Genomic DNA, 24,561 nt, shown 5'->3' on the forward strand with positions numbered 1-24,561 from the left:
CTGGTTAATGGTTTGAGAGATCAATCTTTAACAAGAGAATTCCACAGTCTGGTGCCTATGATTGCAAGTATCCCCCATACTGCAGTAACTGTGAGCAAAACACTGGAGGTCTACCAAGGTGCTGCTTTGTAGCTGATCTTGGTAATTAAGGTTGATGTGGAGGGTTCAAAGAATTTCAGTAAAGGGTCAAATGTCAATGACACATCTGTGACAAGTCTACCTGGTGCGTGTATCTGATATTTGAATCTCAAGCTGTGGCTGTCAATTTCTCACCTGTCGGTGGCTCGTCCTTCAATACTCGGATCTTCAGTTTGCCTGCTGACAGCTGTTGAGGAGGTATACGGAGTTATTCATGACTGAGGGCACATGAAGTATGCAATACATAAATGCCTTAAAGCAGCAATTAGTAGGCAGCTATGACAGTGCAGGTAACCCTTAAGGTCATAACTCACAAGCAATAGCTTCTTAGAGAAAGAATCAGGGCATATAACAATCATTTTTCATCAGTGACATCTATGAATGCCATGGCAAGCAGTTGCATTAGCATCCACAAGATAACACAAACACAAAGGTAAGTTTATACACACAAATTAAAGTGTCATACATGCATCCAAAGATATATCACTAGATTTCTGTTGTACCTTTTGGAGTCTGTCCTTCTTGTTCTTCATGGAGCTGTTTGTTGGAGAATTGTTGCATAAAGAACCACATTGTCCAGATGTCCATCGAAACCTTCCTGATTGTCTACACACAGAGATAGACAGAGGGAGAGAAAATAGCTTTTCTTTGCAAATCAGCAATCTTGAAATACTATTCCCTTGAATTTCCCAGGCATAGCTCATCAACTATATCATAACTAGGATTTCCAAAAAATGAAAAGAGAAGCTGTGAATACATCTGTTTCTGTCCTTGGTTTGATTTGTTTATCCTTTATACTCAGAAGGAGTCATTCTAATATTTATTCTCCATTGGAGGATCTTGGTATAGCGGCAAAAATATAGCAATCAAGATCCTTTATGAACACCAAAATGTAACACAGACACAGATACATACATCAAACAAACAGAGACATTGTTCTGGAAAAAATGTAATGATATTGTAGCTGAGGGATTTGGTATATCTGTTCATGCAGCAAACAGTGTCTACCAGTAAAGCACAGTAAATGGAGGAGATAGACTGTTTACACATACACATTAACTGCAAAAAATAAAAAATAATATATCATCTTTGTCAGGTCATATCTGACTTCACTTGATCTAGCTACTACTCTAATACAAACAGCACATTTCTGCATTCTTGATTAGCAGGGCAAATCTAACAAAAGTCAGGGTCAATGTATCTTAATCCATTGAATAACCTGAGGCGTGTAAGCATTTAATTATCAGTGCTGGACTTAAGGAAAAGGAGAAGGAACGTGGGGGAAAAATTAAGTATGAAAAAGGTATAATGGCACCATATAACTATATGTTCACTCATCACTATGTCTCTCACCTTAAAACTGTCAAAAATAAACAAATAAATTTGGAAAATCATTTGGTTCCATTAAACAGGACAGATGTTCGATGTTTATCACAACTGGGCTCTTTTGTTGTTTAGAGGATTTAGAACAGCAAGGAAAAACACTGCCACATGCCTTTACATCCACAAAAAAATGGGCTTTGTCAATATAAATTACGTCTAAAATTTCACAATGCATAATTTAGTTTAATAACCAAGATGCATTTTTTTCCATGTCATTGAGACAACTGAGGTCCTTTCTCCATAGAAGGACATTTACATATAACTCATACAGTTTATTAAATTATAAAACACAGTGTATTCATTTAAAACTAATCAAAAATGAGCAAAAAATAAGTGAACAAGAAATGCACTTGCAGAGGTCCTCAATAGAAACATAAAAGACAAGAATATGCAAGGTTTCGACTGAGTCATGAACATGGATCTCGCAGAAAGAATGTACAGCGACACAAATGGATGCCAAAAGGACATAAATAAAACTCCACACAATGCATGGAGGGTTCCATCCAAAGTCCAGCAGTCTGAGACTCTATACACTGTGAGGACTAGTGAGTGTCAGAGCCACGATCCAGGACAAAACAGTTCAGGAAATCATACCAGTAGCTAGAAAAGACCAGCCTGAGAGACAGCACAGAGGCCTTCATCCTGGCAGCACATGAACAGGCCCTGAACACCAGACCCATAGAGCCAGCAATCTACCATAGCAGACAGTACATCATATGCAGACTGTGCAAAGAGGCCCCTGAGACAGTCCAGTACATAGCAGCAGGATGCAAGATGCAAACTGGGACAGAGTATAGTGAGACGCACAACCAAGTGGCTGGGACAATGTACAGGAACATCTGTGTCGAGGACACACTAAAAGTCCTCAAGTCCTGATGGGACACACCACCAAAAGTGGCTGAGAACAACAGAGCTAAGATCCTGTGGGACTTCAACTTCCAGACTGACAAGCAGCTGCCGGCTAACAAAAAAGACATAGTAATGGTTGACACGGAGCAGAGCAGGACAGTTGTGATAAATGTGGCAATCCAAGCTGACAGCAACATCAGGAGGAAGGAGCACAAAAAGCTCAAGAAGTTTCAGGGGCTGAAGGAACAACTGGAACAGATGTGGAAGGTGAAGGCCAAAGTCCTCAAGTGGTGACTACTCTCTTCATTATGGAGATGCTGGTGTGTACAGGTCTGGGTAGCCTTAAATCTACCATAATTTCTTTAATGTTTTACCAGCTGTTAAACCACAGTTCTGTAAGCAGATTTGTTATTCTGTGGGATGTACTGATACATAAGTATTGCATCAGATGGCATGCTCATGTACAATACTCATGATAATAAAAGTCCCATACAACACATCAAATATCTCTTTGCAGCAACATTAAATCATCTCACATTGATTAAGCAGTCATGTAGAACAATGTCAGCAGTTTGGTGACATTTTAATGTAAGTAGCTAATGCTAAAGCAGACTGCTAACTCTGTTTTGCTAAACAGTCAAGAGGTGGAGACTTAGTGATAAAAGCACAGCCTGTTTCAGAACACTCTGGTCTTTTGCTTCAGCACTAACACTTGGACCAGCAGTGTCTGGCCATTGTTTCTCAGCATAGTGGACTCATGCAAATTTAATTTCAGTAAGTTGGATTACATGGAAAGCAGCAGGCAAACTGCAGCAAAGACTACAGCAAGTGTGGTTTTCAATTTTTTTACTAGTAAAATGGTGATGTTTATAGTAGAAATATTGCATTATTATTAAATATTCTTATAAGTATTTCAGATCAACAAATACCTAAATGTAAGTACTTAGAGTAAATAATAGTGGATCAGTGCACTGCTAGTTCCAGCTGATAAGACCCATCATAAATGTATCATTGGCAAACTTAAAAATCATATTTTAGCTGTACCTGCACAACAGGGGTCATCAAAGTGAAGAATAAAAGGATTGAACATGAGCCCTTGGGGTCTGATGATGCCAGAGGTTTTTGACTTTCACAACCCGTGGTCTATCAGTCAGAAAATCCAAAATCCAATCACATAGGGGAGTGTTGAAACAGAGTAGGTTCATCTGTTCAAACGGTTTTTGTGGGATGCTTTTGTGAGATGGTGGAATTAACAGCAAAGCTGAGGCTCAAAAAGCACATGGATATTTCTTTACTGTCCAGGTGGGCCAGCACGGTGCAGAGCACAATGGAGATGGCATCCTCTGGGGCTCGATTAGGTTCATATGTGTTTCCTAGTTTTACATCTATATACCACTCGCTCAAAGAACTTCGTGACTGTTGAAGTCAGTGCTATTGGGCGACAATCATTAAGGCATGTCACCACTGATTTCTTGGGGATGGGGATGATGGTAGTAGACATTAGGGGGTGTGATGCAGCGAGATGTTAAAGATGGTTAGTAGATCCGCCAGCTGGTTTGGCATCCTCTGAGAACACAACCTAGAATGCTGTCGGCACCCATTGCTTTGTGAGGCTTCACTCTAGGAAGCGTGCTCCTCACTTCAACTGTGATTAGACAGAGGGCCTGCTCATCTGTCTGAGCAAGTTTCTTGCTTGGAGGACAGTTGTTGAGATCCTTAAAGTGTGCATAAAAGTTGATAAGCCAATCAGGGAGCTTTCTATGACTGTTGCTGGTCTGCATGGTTAGTTTGTGGTCAGTGTGGCCAGAGAAGAGACCCTGCCACATACACCAGGTGACTTCTGTGTCACAGAAATTATGTTTTCTGTGCATGGGTACATTTTGTCTTCCTGATCATGCAAGACAGATTCACACTGGCAATTCTGAGTTTTGCTTCATTGCCAACTTTAAAAGCAGTGTCCCTGGTTTTCAATTGTATACGCATCTTTGTTGCAAGTCAAGATGACAGTGACATCCTCTACACATTTGCTTATCTAGTTGGTTACAGTGCCTGTATATCGCTTGATGTTGACATTTTCTTCTGAGGTAGCTGCAGAGCTGAACATTTCCCTGTATTTTTCACAGCAGTCCTGTATTGCTGGTGTGGCTCCCTCTGACTCTAACTTGCCTCTGGCAGGGTTGTGTCTGTTGCAACACTGCATGGTCTAAGAAGAAAGAGCCTTCCTGATATGGGATCGGTGTTAGTAAAAGTGAAGCAGGTGAGGTAGTGGCGTTATAAGTCCCAAGGATTATGGTGTAAACCAGGTTGATAGTGGTGTCACCTCTTTTTGGGAAGTTCATGTGGTGGTAGGATTTAGGCACAACAGTTTTCCTTACAAAAAGAACAACCCAAACCAAAAAACATTAAAGGTTACAGGGATTATATCTGTGCACACAGACATACACTACCAGTCAAAAGTTTGAACACACCTTCTCATGGAATGGTTTTTCTTTATTTTCATTCCTATTTACATTGTAGATTCTCACTGAAGGCATCAAAACTATTAATGAACACATATGGAATTATGTAGTAAACAAAAAAGTGTGAAATAAGTCAAAACATGTTTTGTATTTTAGATTCTTCAAAATAGCCATCCGTGGCATTAATTACTGCTTTGCACAGTCTTGGCATTCTCTGGATGAGCTTCATGAGGTAGTCACCTGAAATGATTTTCCAACAGTCTTGAAGGAGTTCCCAGAGATGCTGAGCACTTGTTGGCCCTTTTGCCTTCACTCTACGGCATCCAAACTTTTAACTGGTGGTGTAGATGCAGGTGCAAACGAGAACATGAACGCAAATGTGCACCCATTTGCTCACTTGCACACACACACAAACACAGTCTTGCAGGACACTCCTGTCAGTTGAAGAAACTGAAGAACTGTGAAGGAATCCTCATTTAGATGAGTTATTCATGCTCATGTTGTTGAATTATTTATGCTATTTATGCTATTGTGATGTCGGGTTGTCTTTGAAAGAAGTTTATTTTGGACTGAGCTGGCAGCCTGTCAAAGCACAGGAACTCAGATTTTGAATCTGTATGTGTGTGTATGTGATGGCAAGAGTTGCCAACACGCCTGATGCTGTCGCTGTGCTGTGCTGACAATGAGGGTGGGCGTTAGATAATCATCCTAGCGACATCACCTAGGCAACTGGACTGTCGCTAAGGGAGACAGTTGAGGCACACCCCTGTTGGTGTAGGATGATATGGTGTCCCCTCAGGACAAGCAACCTGGAGAGATAAAGTGTGTGTGTGTCTGTTTGTGTATCTCCTTGGACTGCATTAGCAAAGATCGCATTATCTACCGCACACATTGACTTGCATCCACGCGTATAATGTGCATACATGAGTAAACACACACTACAAAATAATAATATCCAAAAGATGTTTTAAGAAACATTCAGGTACAGACACACCCTCACAATTTTATGAACACACATAAACAAAGACACTTGCACACACATGTCCATCTCACTGAGTTAAACTATGAGACTATGAATTTAAACAGCAAAGCAAAGGTCTTGTCAAGCACTTTCAACTAATAATAACAGCAGCGATGTACTTTTATGAGTGTGTTTGATTGCTGTGGGTCTATGGCATGAATTGCAGTGGGCTTATAATTTTAAGGTTAATGTCTGAAAAAGGTTTAGGTAAGGGTGAGGGTTAGACACTTAGCTGTGATGGTTAAAGTTGGGTATGAGGCTAGGAAATGCATTATGTCAGTAAGGATCTTCGCACAAACAGATGTAAAAACATGCAATGCAATCAGAGAGGCATGTAACAAAGAAAAATGAAGACACATACAGATGCCGCAATCTCATATTGTTGTGCATCTTTCACTGAATAGTATATAGGTAGCTGATACACCCTCTGTGTCATGACTTTAATATTGGAAACAAACATCAGACACAACACGAAATGCCCCTTTATCAAAAACAGTTCTTCATCACAGTCAAAGCAGAGGAAACACTGAGGAGTACAATTTCACATTTGCTTAGAGCAAACTCATATTTCTAAACAATATACTGATATATCGCAATGAAAGGAGAAGAAACGGCCAGTGATTCAACGTTGACCTTAGGCAGACATCCCCTGTCAGTCCTGGGCACACTCAAGCCTGGGACATATGCCCAAACACATGCATGGCTGTCACCTTTAACTGACCCATCTCACCAAAAGGGAGAAGTAATAACATCTGTGTCCGCCACGCACACATGCAAATGCAGGCCCACTTTGAAGTCTAATGCCAGAGTAATCGCGTCTTCTCTCAATACTCTCTCAGCGTCAGACAGGAGGACGCGAAAGAAAACAGAAAGCGATGAGCCTGGATAGAAACTTTCCATAGGCAATATCAATTAAAATGTTATAAAGGCAAACATTTACACATTTTAGTCCCGCATGAGTAGTGTCAGATCACAGGGTCAAATGAAATTTTAAAAAGAATAGGAATAAAAGATGGCTAAAAATGAGCTACAGATAGAATAAGAAGTTCAGCAAAAAGACATCAAATGAAGAAGTAAAAAAGAAATCTCAACCGTACATTTAGATGAGAGCCTGTGTTCGTAAGCGGTAAGGCCTAAAGACAAAGCTACCTTAAATCTGTGACTTGCGCGGGCCACAACAGAGAATGATGCACTGCGTTTGCCCCAAGCTGCTGCTCTGGCTTTATTATCGCCTGTGTACCCTTCACAAACTGATTATACCTCCCCTCAGCAAACTGAATTTGTTTGGACTACTCTTTGGATGCATACATGAGTGTGTGTGTGTGTGTGTGTGTGTGTGTGTGTGTCTGTGTGTGTGTGTGTGCAGCCCAACTATAAGACAAAGATGAACAATTCATCTGCTCTGAGAGCTCTGCGATCTAACCGACAGCCAGAGAAAAACAGAGTGGTGCATAACACAGACACACAGTACACTGCACAGCCTGAGAATAAATCACAGCTCGAAAATCTACAGCAAAGGCTCGTCAAAGAAGCACTTGCTCTGAGAGGAAAAGACAGGTAAGTGGAAAAGCTTAGAGAAAACTCAGGTAAGCTAAAATCATTTATGAAAACGGCTGATTAAACCTCCATCTTTGTCTGCTTTCTGCCACATCAGTCAGATAGGAACTAATGAAAACTATTTCATCTTTGTCATTAGAGGTGTAAAAATTAATTGGTTCAAACTGTTAAGCTGGGTTTCACACCTAAAAACACTGCTGCATCACTACACACAGCTTTTAGACTAAAAGTAGGCGGGAAATGTAGGTACATTATTGTGGAGTTCAAATGTAAAAGCCTGAGCGGAGATTACAATCAGTCATATTTTGCTACCTAATATTGTAATTTACTCCATGACTGCTCCTCTTCAATTTGTGTATGGGTGTTTTCACAAAATCCTTTAAACTTTTTCTACTACTTTCCATCCTCTTCTGCTGGCTGCGTGCACTGTATTATGATGAATGTCCACTAACAGAAAGAAAATACACAACATATACTGGACATATAGATATATGGCAGGCAGGCAATATGTTAAACTTGAAAGGCAGCTGTTAAATGTAAAAGGTACCACAATTAATTTCCGAAGCCATCACAAGTGACACAGAGGACATACTGTGATTGACAGAGTCCCTGCCTCCTCGCTTCATCTGTTCCCAAATGTGAAAGGTGTTGAAATGTTCTACTGTGCGCTCTGCACGGAGAAGACTGATTAGTGACACCATTGCACATGAAAACAAGCTAGCAAACCATTACTAATCAACAATGGCATGTCCGAAAGTAAAGGTTGTCTAATTTATTTTCTAAACAGGAAAGTAAAAACTGGAAAATAACAATATTTCTAAACAGAATTTTTCTTTGTTACCCGATACCTCTCAGCCATCGTACAAAGCACACTATTTCATCTGTTTAGACTTTTTAGTTGGGCCAGCTGATCTTTCTCCCACCTTCACATACTCCCTCTCACACATATACAAACTTTTGCTATATATTTCTGCCTCTTTCAAGATTGCTAATGCACAAAAGTAAACTCTTTCTCAAACTACTTATGGAGTATATTGCAATATTTCAAAGACACAGAGCTTGAATAGAATTCTTGTAGGAGACTTGAATGTGTCTTTACTGATTAAGGAACACAAATCAGAGAGAACCGCAAAAGTGATTGTACACTTCAGTGTTAAAAACACACATACACACACAAATATCATTATTTACAGAGGGCCGGTATCAAAAATACACACAGGCAGCCGGGCACACATCTTGCCATATCTTGGGCGCGGTGGAGCAATAAATGTTGCAGTATTTCAGAGTGACAGAAAACATTGTTTACGTACTTATCATTTGTGCAGCCTCTACAAGATGGCCCTCTTCCCATACTAATATATGGCTTCTTAATTAGAGCGCCACTGATAAAACAAAGGAGTAGCCTACTCAAGGACATAAACGCAAACAACACATTTCCCTAAATGATAAATATGCTGCATATCCTGGTGATGATGTATTGTGTGATCTGCAACAATATAAATTTTCATATGAAAACAGTGTCTCTGATCACACCATAACTCTGATTCACTGATCTTGTAGTTGGTTGGGCTGCCTTTAAATGTATGTTTGTATGCATGTATATTCCTCTGGCATTTATTATTTGAAGGAGTCAGTATAAAAAATACACAATTTGCTCCTCCCTAAAGCTATCCCTGAGTTATGTGCTTATATATTGTGATATACATTATGTTATGTTCTCTATAACTTCACACGGGCAGTAGATTTCCGAGTCATTAATGAAATGAGATGAAATGAGGTGAACTGGGTGCAGAGAACGAAACAATCTCATTAATAACCAGTGTTTGTTTTCATTCTGCACATTAATTTCCTGCATATGCAAGCTGGAATGCCCCTAAATCTGAATTTTCTGGATAACTGTCAAATTAATTGGCCATGTATATATTCTGAAATGAAATAGCAAAATAAATACTATTTTGTGTGCGTGCGTGCGTGCGTGCGTGCGTGCGTGCGTGCGTGCGTGCGTGCGTGCGTGCGTGCGTGCGTGCGTGCGTGCGTGCGTGCGTGCGTAAATGAATGAGCTATCCAGTCCATTTTAAATAATGTGAAGATGTGTATGTAAGATTTTTAGTATTGTTAATAGTCATTCACATAGGCACTAACATAGAAAAGCATAATGTGTCAGTATCATTTTTGAGGGCATTTATCTCTGTTCATTATATGTACACTGTCCCATTCTATTTAAAAACGGTGTGAACACTGATGTGCTATCAAAATTTTTATTGCAAAACAGAGACAAAATGAGATGAGACATACTGTGAGTTCCGTGTGTGTTGTGTTTATTGATTTTAGTCACATACACTACCTTTTGGAGACAAAAACGAGTTTCCATGATGCAAATTGTTAGTTTTATGTAAGAACATTTAACGTATGGTTAGGTTTAGGTTAAGTTAAGGGTAATTTAAGATTTGGATGAATGTTAGTCACAGGGAAGTGAATGCAAGTCAGTACATTGTCCTCTTAGGTGATCGAGAGAGTGTGAGTATTTGAATGCCACCTCTAAGCGTGGCAGCCTTTTCTACATAATTAATTCATGCTTGATGCCATGAATCAGTCACGGCAGACGTGGCCCAGTACGTCACCGACATATATTTACAACCACTTTTAGATGGCGTTCATCATCTTTTGTATTACCCACTGTTGATCGTCAAAACAAGACAGACAAACCAAACAGACAAAACTCTTTTGTCACAGTGACACCCATAATTTTTCAATTCACCAGTGCAAACTTGCACATAGAATTGGAAACCGTGGTCAATTTGTACGGTGATTCATTTAATTTGACTACATGCAGCCCTGGCCTGTGATAGAAGACAAACATTTAATGTTCACCTCAAAGAACACATGATCACACAGTGTTCCTAGGCATGTTGAGCCAAGAGTAGGAGACTACAAAGATCTATGTTAAATATGCAAAAAAATCAAAAATGATCTGTATAATAAATTCAACAGGATTTGGGGGGGAATCATAACTTAAGGCTTCAGGTTTATTATAACTGTTTAGCCCTATAGGTGCAAAACCACAAAGAAAATATATTGACTTCTAATCCACAAAGGTAATATTGTATTTGTCACAAGAGCACTTCTTTTTTTCCTTCAGATGACAGACGATAATTTTTAACTACAATTTCTGACTGAAGGGCAGCTGCTTGCAATCTGAATGCTCACTGAACTGTATCATGGGAATAACATACGGTTCATCTGTTCTGACGAGTGATTTTCACAAGTTTTTGGAACAGCACACATATCTGTGCTGCACTAAAACTTTCAAAGATACTAAAAGTTACAGTACATTTCACAGTTATCACTGACTTTCTCACACTTTCTTTTGCAGTAGACTGTCAAGATTTTTTTAACTAAATATTTAGAAAAAGTACACATTTTACCACAACAATCTGTGAGGTTTTGTATATCCGCCTGCAATTACATTTAAGAATGGTGAATGATAATGTAGGACATGTTGCTAATAAATAGGAAAAATTACATTAAGTCAGTGGTCATGTGGTAGTAAAGCTACGACTTTTCAAAGCCAATTTTAACATTAAAAGCTTTTCTTGAACTCCTTTTTAATGTCAGCCATCCACTTCAGTGAAGGGAAGTAGAGTTCCACACAAGTTGTTGCTCCACCAACCTTTAGAATAGTCCACTACATGGGCAGGAACCCACTTCATCTGTGAGTGGCTTTTTCACTTCTCTTACTGCTCCTTTATTCTATCCACAGCAACCTTTTCCTGACCTTTATAGGTAGAGAAGTCACTGACCTCCCCCCTCTTTCATTTGGTATCCTCCTCCATCTGTCTCTATTACTCAGTGTCTCTACTTCCTACATTGCTTGCTCTTTTACAGCTGTTGCAGTTTCCCCACCTCCTCTGCCTCCCGCAATGCATCATGTCTCTCCATTAGACACCTGCTTTGTTCCCTATGTTTTTCAAGTCACTATATTCATTCTTCAGCTCTGCTTGCTTGTATAGACTTTATCTCAGCAATCCCCTTTTTCACTGTATTTCTTACAATTCCGCTTTTTGAATATTATTTTGGGGTGTTTTTGTCTTTAATGGATAGTGACAGTGACATTAACAGTGAAGAAAACGTGGGAAAGAGAGCAGGGTGTTGACATGCAGTCAAGGTCCAGCCAGAGGGGAGTCAGAGTGGAGATTCTTCTACGAGAGGCATTTTGGCACGTGGTATGAGCCCTAATCATTTGGCTATCTGCTCGTCCCCCCTCCTCCCTGCATTCCCCTCATCCTGCTTTTATCCGTATCTTCTCAAGTGAGTGGAGAAAGTGATGCTTTCATTGTAAAGACAGGAAAAAAAACTATAGAGCTTTAAAAAATCCATTGGAAAGTATTAAAAGCAACTGAACATATTACATGAAAGCCAAAGAAACCAACTTAACTTATCGCAGTAACACATTCTGCTTAACAGTCCATCCTACACAGACTGTACTTATTCATTTTCCTATCTTTCGTCCCCCTCTCTTACTCTCCACTGCTTTTTGGTGTCTTACTTTCATTCTCACCTTCTCACATTAAATTTTCCCCGATTCTCTCTTCTCCTCCTCTCACCATCCGCCATCCTTCTTTTCTAGGACATTAACTGTAACACCTCATACTCACCCTCTCTCTTCCTTCTCTTTACTCATGCTGTCTTTCAGTTGTCGCAGTTTCTCCTCCACCTCTTTACTCTCATTAGCCAGAGTCACAGTCCCCATTTGCAGTTCTTGCAGGTTCCTATGGCAACATAAACGCACACATATATATGCAGTCAATCAACAACAATCAATCATACAAATGACCTACTTCGTCAGATTGGACAGTCAGGCTTTCATCAATATGTTCAATTCATCTTCTGCACCCACAGATCCTTGTTGCTATGACTAATCAATACTTTAATCAATTAGTTACTGGATCAGGATATCACCAAGCCAGGCATCAATTCAGTCAATTATCTGTTGGCAAATGAGGAACTACAGTGGGAGAGAGGACTAATTTTCACATTGGGCATTATGAAGAAAACAAATAGACTGCACTGAAACAGCAGAATCCAGCTCACAAGTCAAGTCAATTTTCAGGCAGGGGTTATCTTGCCTTAAAGTCCATTTTGTGAAATAGCCATTCTCCGAATAGAATTTCAATAGGTACAGATGGAAATAGTATGGCAGCCAAGTAACCCTAATGGGCTTCTACCAAATGCCTTAAATCACATCATTGATCTTATCTTATCTTACCTGGCATTGAGCTTGACAGATTTGGCCTTGTTGTTAGGAAGCACCACAAAGTCATTTAAATTCATGTCTCTTCTTCCCGATGGCTCAGGTATTCCTGCCGTGTCTTTCGTTCTTTTTACAAAGAGCCTCTTCTGCAATAAAAACCCGCAGTAATGGCATAAAACTGGATATCATGCAGCGCCCAGGCTAAATCACACACAGCCATAAATGAATACTGCTGCAGCGAAATGAACAAAATAGCAGGAACACATTTACTCAAATGAATAAGAGGAAGTTAAAACAAGCAATCCCCTGTGTTAAAATTGTATCTGACAGACTTGTATGGATGATGAATGGTTTTTAGGTAGTAAAAGCTAATTAAGAAAACTAGCCAGTAAGGCCGATATAATAATAGCAACTGAGCTGGTAGCAAAGTGCCATTAGGTAGAGGTGAGTGAGCCACTGGAAGTTTTGTTCAAGGTGGAAAGCCTTTTGATGAAGGCCATGATATTGTACCAGGTAAAGTAACCACATGAAACTTTGCCAACCATATTGTACAACAGTATGCATACAATCTACAGCTGATTGAAATCAGAATCTCAGTGAAAACTCAGCTTTCTAAGAGAAGACATTTTTACTAGTCATAGCAGGAAAAGCATAGGTGCAAGTAATCACATGACTGATAGCTTAGTTAAATTTAAGTGTCCATGGAAGTTTACCAGTCATGGTGTTGTTAGGTATCCGAGTGCTATAGCCTCAAATGCTGTATCATTAGTCCTGGATTTTTTTTACATTAAAATATGAATAATAAAGAAAAGTCCTAGATACATTCATCTTTGATCATATCCATGCATGCAGGAATATGAAAATTGTATTACATTGTTTATCAAAATCACAAGTAGCCTACATTTTCGGTCCTCTGTGTGTCATTCAAGCAACAGATCTGCTTCATACTCCTTGGCAATTGTGCATTTTTGTGTAACCACATGTGAGAAAGCACAACTGTTACAGGGCTTGTCATTGCTGGCATCTGGTACTCTGTACTCACTCAGGTAAGAGTGGAAGGCCTTGGATATAAGAAGCCTTTTCAAAAAGAATGAAGACAACGAGGCACAGGTGTGGCAAGGGTAGGTGGAGGAAGAGTTATCTCATGTTGCTGTAGCAGCAGATGAGTCAGGATGTGACAGTGCCACTATCTCATATACCCAAGATCATGTTGGTAAAGAAGAGGGCTCTTTCACTATCTAACTAGTTTAGTTAAACATTTTTTCAACAAGGCACACCATTTGGTTATAGTTCCGTAAATCATCAAAAATCAGACTAATTAAAAGGCACAAAGTTTTCACATTTGTTTTGGTTGTAATGTTGATCATGGGCTTTGCACAGAAATAATGTGGGTTGACTTAACTTTGAATTTATCGAACAAGCTTAAATATTAAGATTAAGACCCTATAGTGGAATTCATGATGTGAATTTACCCAAGTAATTCAAATATTACAGTCAAAACTCTACAAAATTACATAAAATACATAGATTTACCTACAGTTTACTAAGAAACAGCGTAGAAATGGTGCAGTTTGTCAGGGAAACATGTATAGCTTTATGGGTCAGACTAAGTCTCCAATGTTTTTTAAGGTCCTAACAGCACCCCTGTTCAGTAAGCCTTCAATGTACAGTAAGCCAGGAGTTCTCTGGATTACAAAATCTGTTTTTTAAAGGCCAATGTGCTACATATCTTGTGACCGCCATTTGCATCATGTAGTGCCACATATCTGCAACACTTCGAGATAATAAAGTTGTCAAAGCACTCTTCCTAAAGGGCTTGGGGAAGTTGGTGGACATTTAGCGGGGCAGGATTATGATGTGGAATATGTTCACTCAGAGAAACAATTGCAAGAGCCTGGCTACTGCTGTAACTGACATGTCAGGATCCAACATGCTATCTTTCTTTTCTCATCTGTGGCATTGTGTCATTTGACGATAGCTGCATTTTAAGATGGCCTTAATAGTCACTGGTCAAAGGAGTGTCTGTGAGCTGGTAACACTATCTGATTATTGTCCTTTCAAGCTCAATGGTGGAGAATTTGCAACCACTTGAACAGGTCAAAATCTTTTTGTGTGCATTTCTTTAAAAATAATCCTTTTTTTACTCAAAAAAAAGAATATTTACATGTTGTGTTTATATTTTTGTTTGTGTAAGGCTAAACTAATTTTGTTTTTCACTGTAAACACCAGAAACACCCTGAAGTACTTTAAAAAACGGTCTACACTGGATTGTGAATATATCCTGTCTGTTAGCCAAAGTTAACGTCGCCTTTATAAACAGCACTTAACAAGAAGTAGTCCGAGAAAAGAGACATCTAACTAGCTAGTTATTGGTGGGTCAGCTAAAAGGTTCCGGTAGCTGTATAGTAAAGACAACAAACGCAACAAATGACCTTCTTCATGCGACATTTTCGTCATGGCAATAAAAGCACAGGTGTATAAATTGTCATTAATGATGGCGAAATTACTCTTACATGAGGTTGTGCTATTTTGCATGGTGGCTCACTAGAACAACTTCGCTTTGTTTTTAATTCCACGTGTGTTTTCCTGTTAGCCAAAATGTCTGCTGTAACTTTTTCAGTTAAAGCTAAGCTGACAGCTTACGTTTACAAAACGTTACGGCACATTAACTTCCGAAACTGCTGATAGCATTGAACTTACCGAAGTTTCTCAGTGACTCTCTTTGATTTACAAGCTTCTGGTGGCGAAATAAAACCAATTTTTTGCACTTTAATATGAATAAACTACGCTTTGTTTTCCAATATTTCAAGCTTCCGCCGGTGGCAATGTTCCAGTGTCCGAGCACGGCATTTCTGTTGGCTTGTCGTTTCTACGGTAACCAGTGTATCTCTCGCGATACTTCCGCAGCTGTGGAAATGGCTGGAGCGCGTTTGTTGCTCCACATATGCATGGTTTCGCTGTTTGTTGTTGTTGTGAACTTTTCCCTGTCTGCATTTGTTGACTAATCTTCAACTTTTTAAAAAATTAATTATTATAGTTTGCCTTTGTTTGTTCGGGAAATAACATCTGATTCAAAGGCATCAATTCCCCTATTGCCTAAGTAATCATGAGTAGTGGGAATTCTCTCCCTAATTAAAACCCTCACAGCAGTATACACAAATACATCTTATAGCACTGATTAGAGCTTTGAACCTTCTTTTTTTTCCAGCAGACTTTAGAGTTGTCTTTAGTCATCCAAGATGATGTTTAGATATTCCGTGTTGACAAGCAGTGGAGATCAGAGGCAAAATAATTTCCCATTAGCCTTATAAGATAAATGTGCTCAAATAAATTTGATAAGAGCAAAGTGAGGGATAAAGTGTGTATGTGTGTCCACAAGAGTGTTTATGTTTGCTTGTCTGCAGGAAAATACTATGCAAATGTTTATTACATGAATTCCAGGTTAATCCCAAACAGCCAAAAGGGCATAAAGAAGAAAAAATAAAGACACCAACACCAGTAATTATGCAGTACAGCCTTTAAAATGTCAAAAATGTTGTTTAAATATTTAATTTTACATACAGCAGGAGATTACTGTAACATTAAAAAAAATACAAAAATGATCATTTGACTTGAAATTTGACCATCCTTCTTAGTAAAGTAAAATAAAACACACATCAAATGTTTTAAAATACTGCTTCACATATCATATAAATAAAACAAAACAAGAAATATTATAAGCCCCCAAGTAAAATAAACCTCTCAATTTTACACATATTTGTATTTATCTTATAAATAAAAAAAATGGGAAAAGTTCTGCTTTAGCAGCACCAAGTGCAAATGTACTGGAATTATAAATAGGAGATGGGTTCCTTTATTACTGATTCTAATCTAATAACTGTGCAATGGTTGTTGATCCCATAATAATTAAATTATTAATGGTTATTGCTATGTTTCTTGCGATCTTCTTGCACACTTGCCTAACAGAGGAAATAGACCCAGAGGTTCTGCTCACATGAGTCTACCTGTCTGTTTGTCCCATAACAGTGCAGCCAGCCAGTCATCCATCCAGCTCTCATTTGTATTCCAGGACAAAAGAAACTTTCTGACGATTGCAAAAGCACTCTTCTACTCTCTGCCATGCCCCCACCTTTACTCCTTCTTTTTCTTTCTACCCTTCCTTGCTGCCATCCTTCGAAACACAGGGCAATTATGGCTCAGCAAGCACACCTCGACCTTATTCCTAAATCCTGCTTTCTCTCTCTCTTCCCTACATTGTTGGCATATGACCTATTGCACCTGCCATCAGGGAAGTGTGGGTGTATGACTTACTGAGCGTGCCTGAGCGTGTGTGTGTGTGTGTGTGTGTGTGTGTGCGTGAGCGTCGATGGTCATTTAGGGTTGTGACCCTCCAGCTGGATTCTGTCTCTGCTGCTAAACAGTGACTCCCTCCCTCTCTCCCAGCTCTGCCTGCATAGACAGCAGGGCGTGCACTTGCATACCGATGAGCGGACGAGTGAGTAGAGGAGAGATGGGGTAAGAGAGGGAGGCAGGGCTGTAGACATGAAGGGTGGGGGTAGGGAGGTGGGCAGAGCGAGAGGCCAAAAGGCACATGGAAAAGCAACTCAAGAGAAAGAACAAGAGAGCAACAGAATGCATGAAAGGAGGGTTACAACAGCAGAGCAGTTGCAGGGAAAGGACAAGCAGTGCGCTGTGAAATGTCAGGGCTATTTAATTCATTAGGAGGCAATGATTATGGCGCTGTGCTGAATGTCATCTGCTGGGTTAAACCTTCCCCAGCAGCCCCATGCTAGATATACTGTATATTGATTGTTTGGCAGTGGCTGGAAAACTGTCAACAGGAGCAACAGGGATGGAGAGGAAGAAAGAAGTCAGCCAGCCAGAATCAACACAGTTTTTTGTGGTGTGCACAGGAGGATTGTAGATAATCCTGGGAGTATATTGACAAAATAATGGAGAAAGTGTTAAATAACCTCAAAAAAGCTGGTTGGGAGCTTTCGTCCATCCATCTTCTACAACTGCTTATTCTGATTCAGGGTCGCAGGGGGGTGGAGACTATTCTTGAGGGGATATGGAAGGAAGAAATGGAAAGAAGGTCAGCCCATCATAGGATTAACACAAGCACAAGTATTCATACAGGCAATTTTAATCTTCTAGGTCCCCTGATCTGCATGTCTTTGGATTTTGGACGGAGACCAGAGCACAAGAGAACATTTTCAGGGCCTTCCTACTGTGACAGCAGCACTAACTACTGAGTCACTGTACTGCCCCTCACTGAAAATTGAAGGCAGAGTAATCATTTAGCCTCATGCCAACTGGATGTCGACCCAAAATTATCTCACCAAATCAAGCTAAATTGCACAGAACTGAAAAGAGGATGGGATGTATTAACTGCAGTCAACCGAAATCAGCTCAGCTCACCTCCAGTTAAGTGAAACAGCAAGAGATCAAATCATTACACCTACTAAAACAAAGAGTAGAAAAGGTAGAGAAGGAAAAGGGACATGTGGGATTTGATTAACAAAGATCAAAATAAAGAATTGTACTAATCTAGTTTCATGCTTACAAACCCAATTACTGCATAAGCAGGCAAGAATAAAAACAGAGACAGTCAAATCTTACTTGTTGCAAGTCTGTCTACAAGTCTGCCATACGCGTGTGGTATCTTGAAAAGATAGTGCATTTGAATCTGAAATATACCGTTTTTAGGGAAAAAGAGAATAGATGTGTTTTAATATAGAGAGAGCTGAGGATGGATAGAAGGTAATAACCGTCACGGATTAGTGTGACGCACTGAAAGACAATCAGTAGTAACCCATACCCAAATGCACACCTCTTTGAGTCATAAAACACAGTAATAAAAAAAAATAATACAAAAAATTCTAAAACATAAATCCATTTTTAGGGTGTCTGCCTCAACCACAGTACAATATAGGCCTGTTTTTTACAGTAGGTATATTTAATAGTGTAATTGTTGAATTCCATTTAGACATGTCTATTCCAGGGCCTAAGTTTACTGCGATAGTTAAATGAAATAGAGTCATCTTTAGCAGTATGAGTTCCACTTGTTCTCTTCGTGCTGTGACAAAATGTCGACTGTGAAAAAGGCCTATGGGCAAAAACAGAATTGTGCTTCAGTTGCTCACAGCACTCAAGAATTGCCTGAAAAAATTCTCTACAGGCCTCACTTTGGACAGTTTTCATTGCAGCAACCTTCTTGAAGACATGATACGAGACGAGAGGAAACAGTTGACAGGAAGACCTTTGGAGTATAGAACAGTAGAGTCTGGTCTCACTCTGTACTGGATGTCTTTTAGCATTGTTGTTTTTTTAGGGTAGTCTGATAGACCTTTAAAAATCTGCAAACATCAGAAGAAATGTCATGACTTCATAACATAATGTTGTACACACACGTGGTCGTTGTCTGTTCTTTAAGGTAATGAGAAGTTTGCCTAGTAACGTTTGATTGATGTTGTGAAAGGGTGTAGTTTATCTCAAACTATGCTCTTTTTCTAAGCTTAAGCAAGTAGTTCTGGTGCGTGAACTTAAGGACACCTTCTGCATATCTCTTAGATGCCAACAGCTTTGACAAGATGGCAGTTCTTGCAAAGAAGAAGAGGTTGAACCTTGACTCTGGAATGCTGAAGTACATTTAGGATAATTCAGATTTCTAAAAAACCTGCAGAGAAATTCAGTCATGAAGGTCAAAATTATCCAAAGAGCTTCAGTTAAAATCAACAGAACTTCTCTTTTAGGTTCTTGAAAATGTTTCACCTCTCATCTTCTTCAGTTCTGAACTGAAGAGAACTAAAGAAGCCTCTTGGATGAGAGGTAAAGTCCGGATGATTTTTACTGAAGCTTCTAGAATACACTTCAGGATGAAGAGGGTGGAGCTATGGAAACTGAGGTCAAAAAGTCACCATACCAATAAGGAATTATAAATATGTATGTTGTCCCACTTTTACAGGTGCAGCCGGCAAGCGAGGAATAAATTAATCAAGTACAGGCTACACACAACCACACAGCCAGTCTAATTAATCAAAATGAGTGAAGACACCTGTATAGGTAAACAGGGTTTTGGCTCAGCTGTTACAGTTGGTGCTGGGTCCCTTCCATGTTAATGATGGATAAATGCAAAACTCTAGCTAGTAAATCAGTTGTATTGAGGTGAGATGACATGCTGTAAACCCCCGAGGTCCTATTTTTTCTCTGCTGAGGTTGCTGTTTATTTTCAAATATTTATTTGGAGACCACACACTAACTTTAAACATGCTTTAGCTGAACAAAAATGAGTACCGGAGCAACTGTAGCTACTGTTTTCTGATAAAACCCTACTCATGGGGCCCCCTTGTAGCTCAACAGGTTGAGCGGGTGACCCATAAGCAAGGGCTATTACCTCGACGCAGCGGTCGTGGGTTTGAATCCGACCCATTGCCATTTACTGCACATCTTTCCGCCACTCTTCTCCTCATGCTTCCTGTCTCTCTCTCCATTGTGCACAATAATAAAGGCCGAAAAAATACCCTGCTCATGGCCAGTTTTGTTGTTCCGTACTAAATGCTCACTGCCGTGCCACTGCTCCATCATTAAAATCCAAGACTTTGTTAACATCCAGTAGTAGTTTTTCAAGGACTAGAGCCATAATTTATCCTCACCAGCAGGTCCCTTTCTGTGAAAATAACAAGATTCTTCCTCGCTGAGGTTCTCGTCACTGCAAAAAACATCTCTCAGGCCACGACTGTGAAGAGAGCTACTCAGTGGATATGAGTTTCTAAAAGATGTGAGCTAGATGATGAGGAGGCTGAGAGTCAAGAGCAGAGAATGAGGTTTAGTGCCATCACAGACCACAGTGGGATGAGAAACACAGACAGGAATACTTGTCCAGCTCCTTGGCATCATGGTGAGAGTCCAGTGTTCTGACTCGACTAATGATGTCTTCATCCTCCAATGATTTCACACTAAAGGTGCTGCAAGGTGAGCGATTAGCTGGTGTGCATCCAGTATGTGTGTGCGCATGTGTGTGCATGTGGAAATTATTGGATATGTCTTCTGCCCTACTGCCAACGTATCTGCAAGCAAACATGAAACAAACAGAACTTAATAAAATTGTAAATAAGCTGACAAGATAGATGATGACTAATAAAGCTGATTATGGTAAGAGGTGACATGTCTTGTAGACTAACATGTTGCATAAACCATATATAGGATCCAGTGACCATGGAGATGGCAGCAGAGAAGGAGAGCAAAACAGGGAATAAGAATAGTTGGTCCTGCAGACAGAAATTACAGACGAAGAGCAAAAAGGGAGGGCGAGACAGAGCAAGCGACAGAGAGAATTGCAGCATGTGGGAAAGAAAGAAGAGCGCAACAGAGCAGGGAGGATATCAAAGTGTCAGAAACTGATGGCCAGTCACCAGATGTCACTGGGAAAGAGACAGAGAGGTAATGAGAGCTGTGGCGGAGAGGAGGGAGGCCAGAGGGCTGGACACAAAGGCCAAGTGAGAAATTGAGAGGTTGAGTATGGAAGGGAGGGAGAGATGGATGGTGGTGCAGAGGGTGAGGAGGGTGAGGAGAGAGAACACACGTGAGTGGCTCTTCATCATGTGGAGGAGCCGAGGCTGATGGCTCTGCATCACACACAATGTACATACGTGGAAATCAGGCTCATCAGTCAAAACTGAGATGAGTATCTGACAGTAAGTTGGACTGAAGTCTCAGTGATGGCAAGAAAGAATTCTCACGATCACCTGACGAAGAAAGAAAAAAGAAAGCACTGAATGGCTCGGGTTGTAAAAGAAGAGCTGTGTTAGTCTGACTGCTGCGAATAATCCAAAGCAAGTCAGGAAAAAAAAGGGGGGGGGAAAGGAGGTGTGTAGAAAGATGAGAAGATAAATGTAGTGTACAGTAGGGAGGATACAGTGCACCACAGTCCTCCATTGGACAATGATAAATTGCTAATTTTGGCTTGCGTGGAAGGTTTGACACCATTCCTGACTGCCTTGTTAAAGCTGCGTCAAAATAAAATTATGTGGGGTTTTTTTTTCAAAATGTTACTCAATTTTATTATATTCAACTCGAGGAAAAGAGTGAGTGTGACAGTAACTGCTGTGTAGAAATCTGGGTCAGACATGACGTTTAATAACCAGGGAACAAGCTGATACTGTTTGATCACATCAGCCTATTGTTCTGCCATGGAATATAGATACAAATGGTGGCATGAACAAGATTTAGAATAGACAATTTTCCCCCCAATGTCTGTAAAACAATGTGCGTGGGTGCACAGGTAAAATAAAACTCCAATATCTTTCACTGCTGTTTTTTTTTCTTTCTGCTTGATCACTCTGGCACACCACCCCTCCCTCACTCTCTCACTCACACAAACACGAGCATATTTTTGCAGATACACGCACACACCTGTGCATAAGCACGCTCACGCAATCACGGTAGCCTATCAGAGAGCTGTACCTCTACTGCCATCTCCAGGTTGTGTGTGGAACGTATCCTGAACTGATTACACCACTGATGAGAGTCTTGGCTGGAAGTACGACTGCAGGCGACACAGTAACTGTGATTTTCTACAGTGCCGTATATGTTGGGGAGGGGGGTGGTCAGCATGTTCAGGAAATGCACACGTGTTTGCGAATATGGTCCATCTGTCACAAATGACATGCCATATGTGTCAAAAATGTATTTACAAAATACGTACTTACATATTAAACGTGCAGCAGTGCGGTGAGCATGTTTGGAATTTAATAAAATCATAAAATATGTGCATGACGAGCAGGAAACCCACTGAAATCAGTCATGTCTGTTTCTGATCAGAGTCTAGTGTGTGCATGCGTGCGTGTATGTGTGTGTGTACCTATGTGTAGCCTCAGTGAGTTTGTGCGCGACTATGAGCTCTATGTTCATAGCAACAGTGGGTGACTAATGCCTGTGTTTGTGTATCTGATATGACTGTTTGTACCTGTTTGTGTGAACAAAACAGTTTGCACCATTAACTTCTGTGTTTTTGCAACTCTGACAAGAGCTGGAATGTGTGAGGGTTTTGTAAAGGACCTTGCTAATACGGCGTTATTATCATATATTGTAGAAACAAATAAAAAGATATTTTGAAACAGTTTCAACATGACAAAAGATTGTTAAAATGCCCACCTGTCCCAAACACGCAGTTCATAACCCAAGTCTGAACCCACAGCACAGAGGGCTTTAGCTTAGCATAGTTTAATGTAAAGACTGCAAGCAGGGGAAAATAGCTCAGCCAGCTGTCTTTAAAGTTCTAAGATCCACCTACCAGCAGCTCTAAAGCTCCCTAATTTACACATTATACCTTCTTATTTAATCCATACACAAACAGAAATCCATCCATCCAGTTTCTTCTGCTTATTCAGAGTCAGGTCTCAGTGGCAGCAGGCTAAGCAGAGCATTCCAAACATCCTTCTCCCCAGCAACATTTTTAAATTCCTCCTGGGGGATCCCCAGGTCAGATGATATACTCAAAGCCGGAGGCAAGTTCTTGGTCTATCCCAGAGTCTCCACCTACTTGAGCATGTTCAGAAAACCTCCAAAAGAAGGCACTCAAGGCATCCTAATCTGATGCGTAAACTGCCTCATCTTGCTACTTTCGACACAAAGGAGCAATGATTCTACTCTGAGCTTCCTCCAAAAGTCCTCACCCTATCTCTAAGGCACCCTATATAGGAAAATCACTGTGACCTCTTTTGTCATTCTTTTGGTCACTACCCAGTGCTCTTGGCTATAGATGAGGGTCGGAGTGCAGATTGAACCTACTGACAGAGCAATCTTCAACATGATGGTCCAGTATATTGCCTGCATTGCTGAGAACACGAAACCAATCAATCTCCATTTTACTATTACTCATGAACAAGATCCTGAAATATTTTTCTTCGCTTGAGGGTTGCAAGTCACCCCTTACCCCAGAGGAAGCAAGTCACCGTCAGAGAAGCATGACCTCAGACTTGGAGGTGCCGACTCTCATCCCAGCTGCTTTACACTTGGCTGCAAACCACTGAAGGTCATCGACTGAGGAGGAACTATGAACTATTTCCTCTGCAAAAAGCAGAGATATGAGTCTGAGGTTTCTAGTTCTGAGTCAAACAGTAAACTATAAACTACAATATATGACTTTAGGATGGAATGATGCAGTCTAACTATTTCTTGACCAACAGATGCTTATCCACTTATTTGGTTGTTGTTTGCCAAAAGTGGTAGAATTTCGATTTCATAAACCTGTAAACTTGTTTTCTTTGATTTCCATTTTGCATAGGTTATACAAAGAAACTGCAGTATGTGTTAAATAATGGCCTTCTGTTTTCAGAGGTACTGTTTAGTAGATTTTTATCTTTTTTTTAAACTTTGGACACTGCTGTTTTCCCTTCAGCTAGTATCTATTCTAAGCTAATCACCTCTTGGTCCCAGCTTCAAACTAAAAACATGAACACAGAGCTCTTAAACACATTTCCCCTAAACTGCCAAACAATTTCTTCAGTCATAGTCATTGGATTTGTGGCAAAACAATGCATTGCTGTCAGTAAATTCATGTCTTCTTCCTTTTCCCACCTCCCCCAAGTCAAACACTGTAGCCTTAACTACTGTTTTGTGATTTGAAATGCTATTTAATTAACTTTGTTGATCTGTGTCCATTTATTCAGCCCACACAGTAAACAGGCCTGTTTTTAAGTTAATCAGCCCTGCATCCGACTACAGCACCAGTTAATGCTGATTATTTATGGATTAACGGCCATCTAAACACAGATCTTTTACCACACAGAAACACACACATGCGCATACACAAATTTGCAAAATCACATGCATTTTTTTTTGGCTTTTTATCTTTTTTTTTTTATCATTTAGAATTACACTCATGAATACAGTAGCACATG

The 24,561-nt window shown here is 40.1% G+C and overlaps 1 protein-coding gene across 1 annotated transcript in view; it reads right to left on the reverse strand.

The window, feature by feature from the left end:
• The window catches only part of zbbx (zinc finger, B-box domain containing), a 62,348-nt gene extending 46,850 nt beyond the window's left edge, over positions 1 to 15,498 (reverse strand). Inside the window, exons 1-5 of the mRNA XM_023297499.3 lie at positions 15,359 to 15,498; positions 12,674 to 12,804; positions 12,063 to 12,176; positions 642 to 744; positions 274 to 325 (exon numbers count right to left, since the gene is read on the reverse strand). Coding sequence (XP_023153267.2) covers positions 274 to 325; positions 642 to 744; positions 12,063 to 12,176; positions 12,674 to 12,738 — 334 coding nt within the window. The 5' untranslated portion in view covers positions 12,739 to 12,804; positions 15,359 to 15,498. The remainder of the gene's footprint in view (positions 1 to 273; positions 326 to 641; positions 745 to 12,062; positions 12,177 to 12,673; positions 12,805 to 15,358) is intronic.
• Positions 15,499 to 24,561: the final 9,063 nt, after the last annotated feature.

This window comes from Amphiprion ocellaris, chromosome 7 (genome assembly GCF_022539595.1).
Source record: "Amphiprion ocellaris isolate individual 3 ecotype Okinawa chromosome 7, ASM2253959v1, whole genome shotgun sequence".
In the NCBI taxonomy this organism is placed as follows: Eukaryota; Metazoa; Chordata; class Actinopteri; family Pomacentridae; genus Amphiprion; species Amphiprion ocellaris.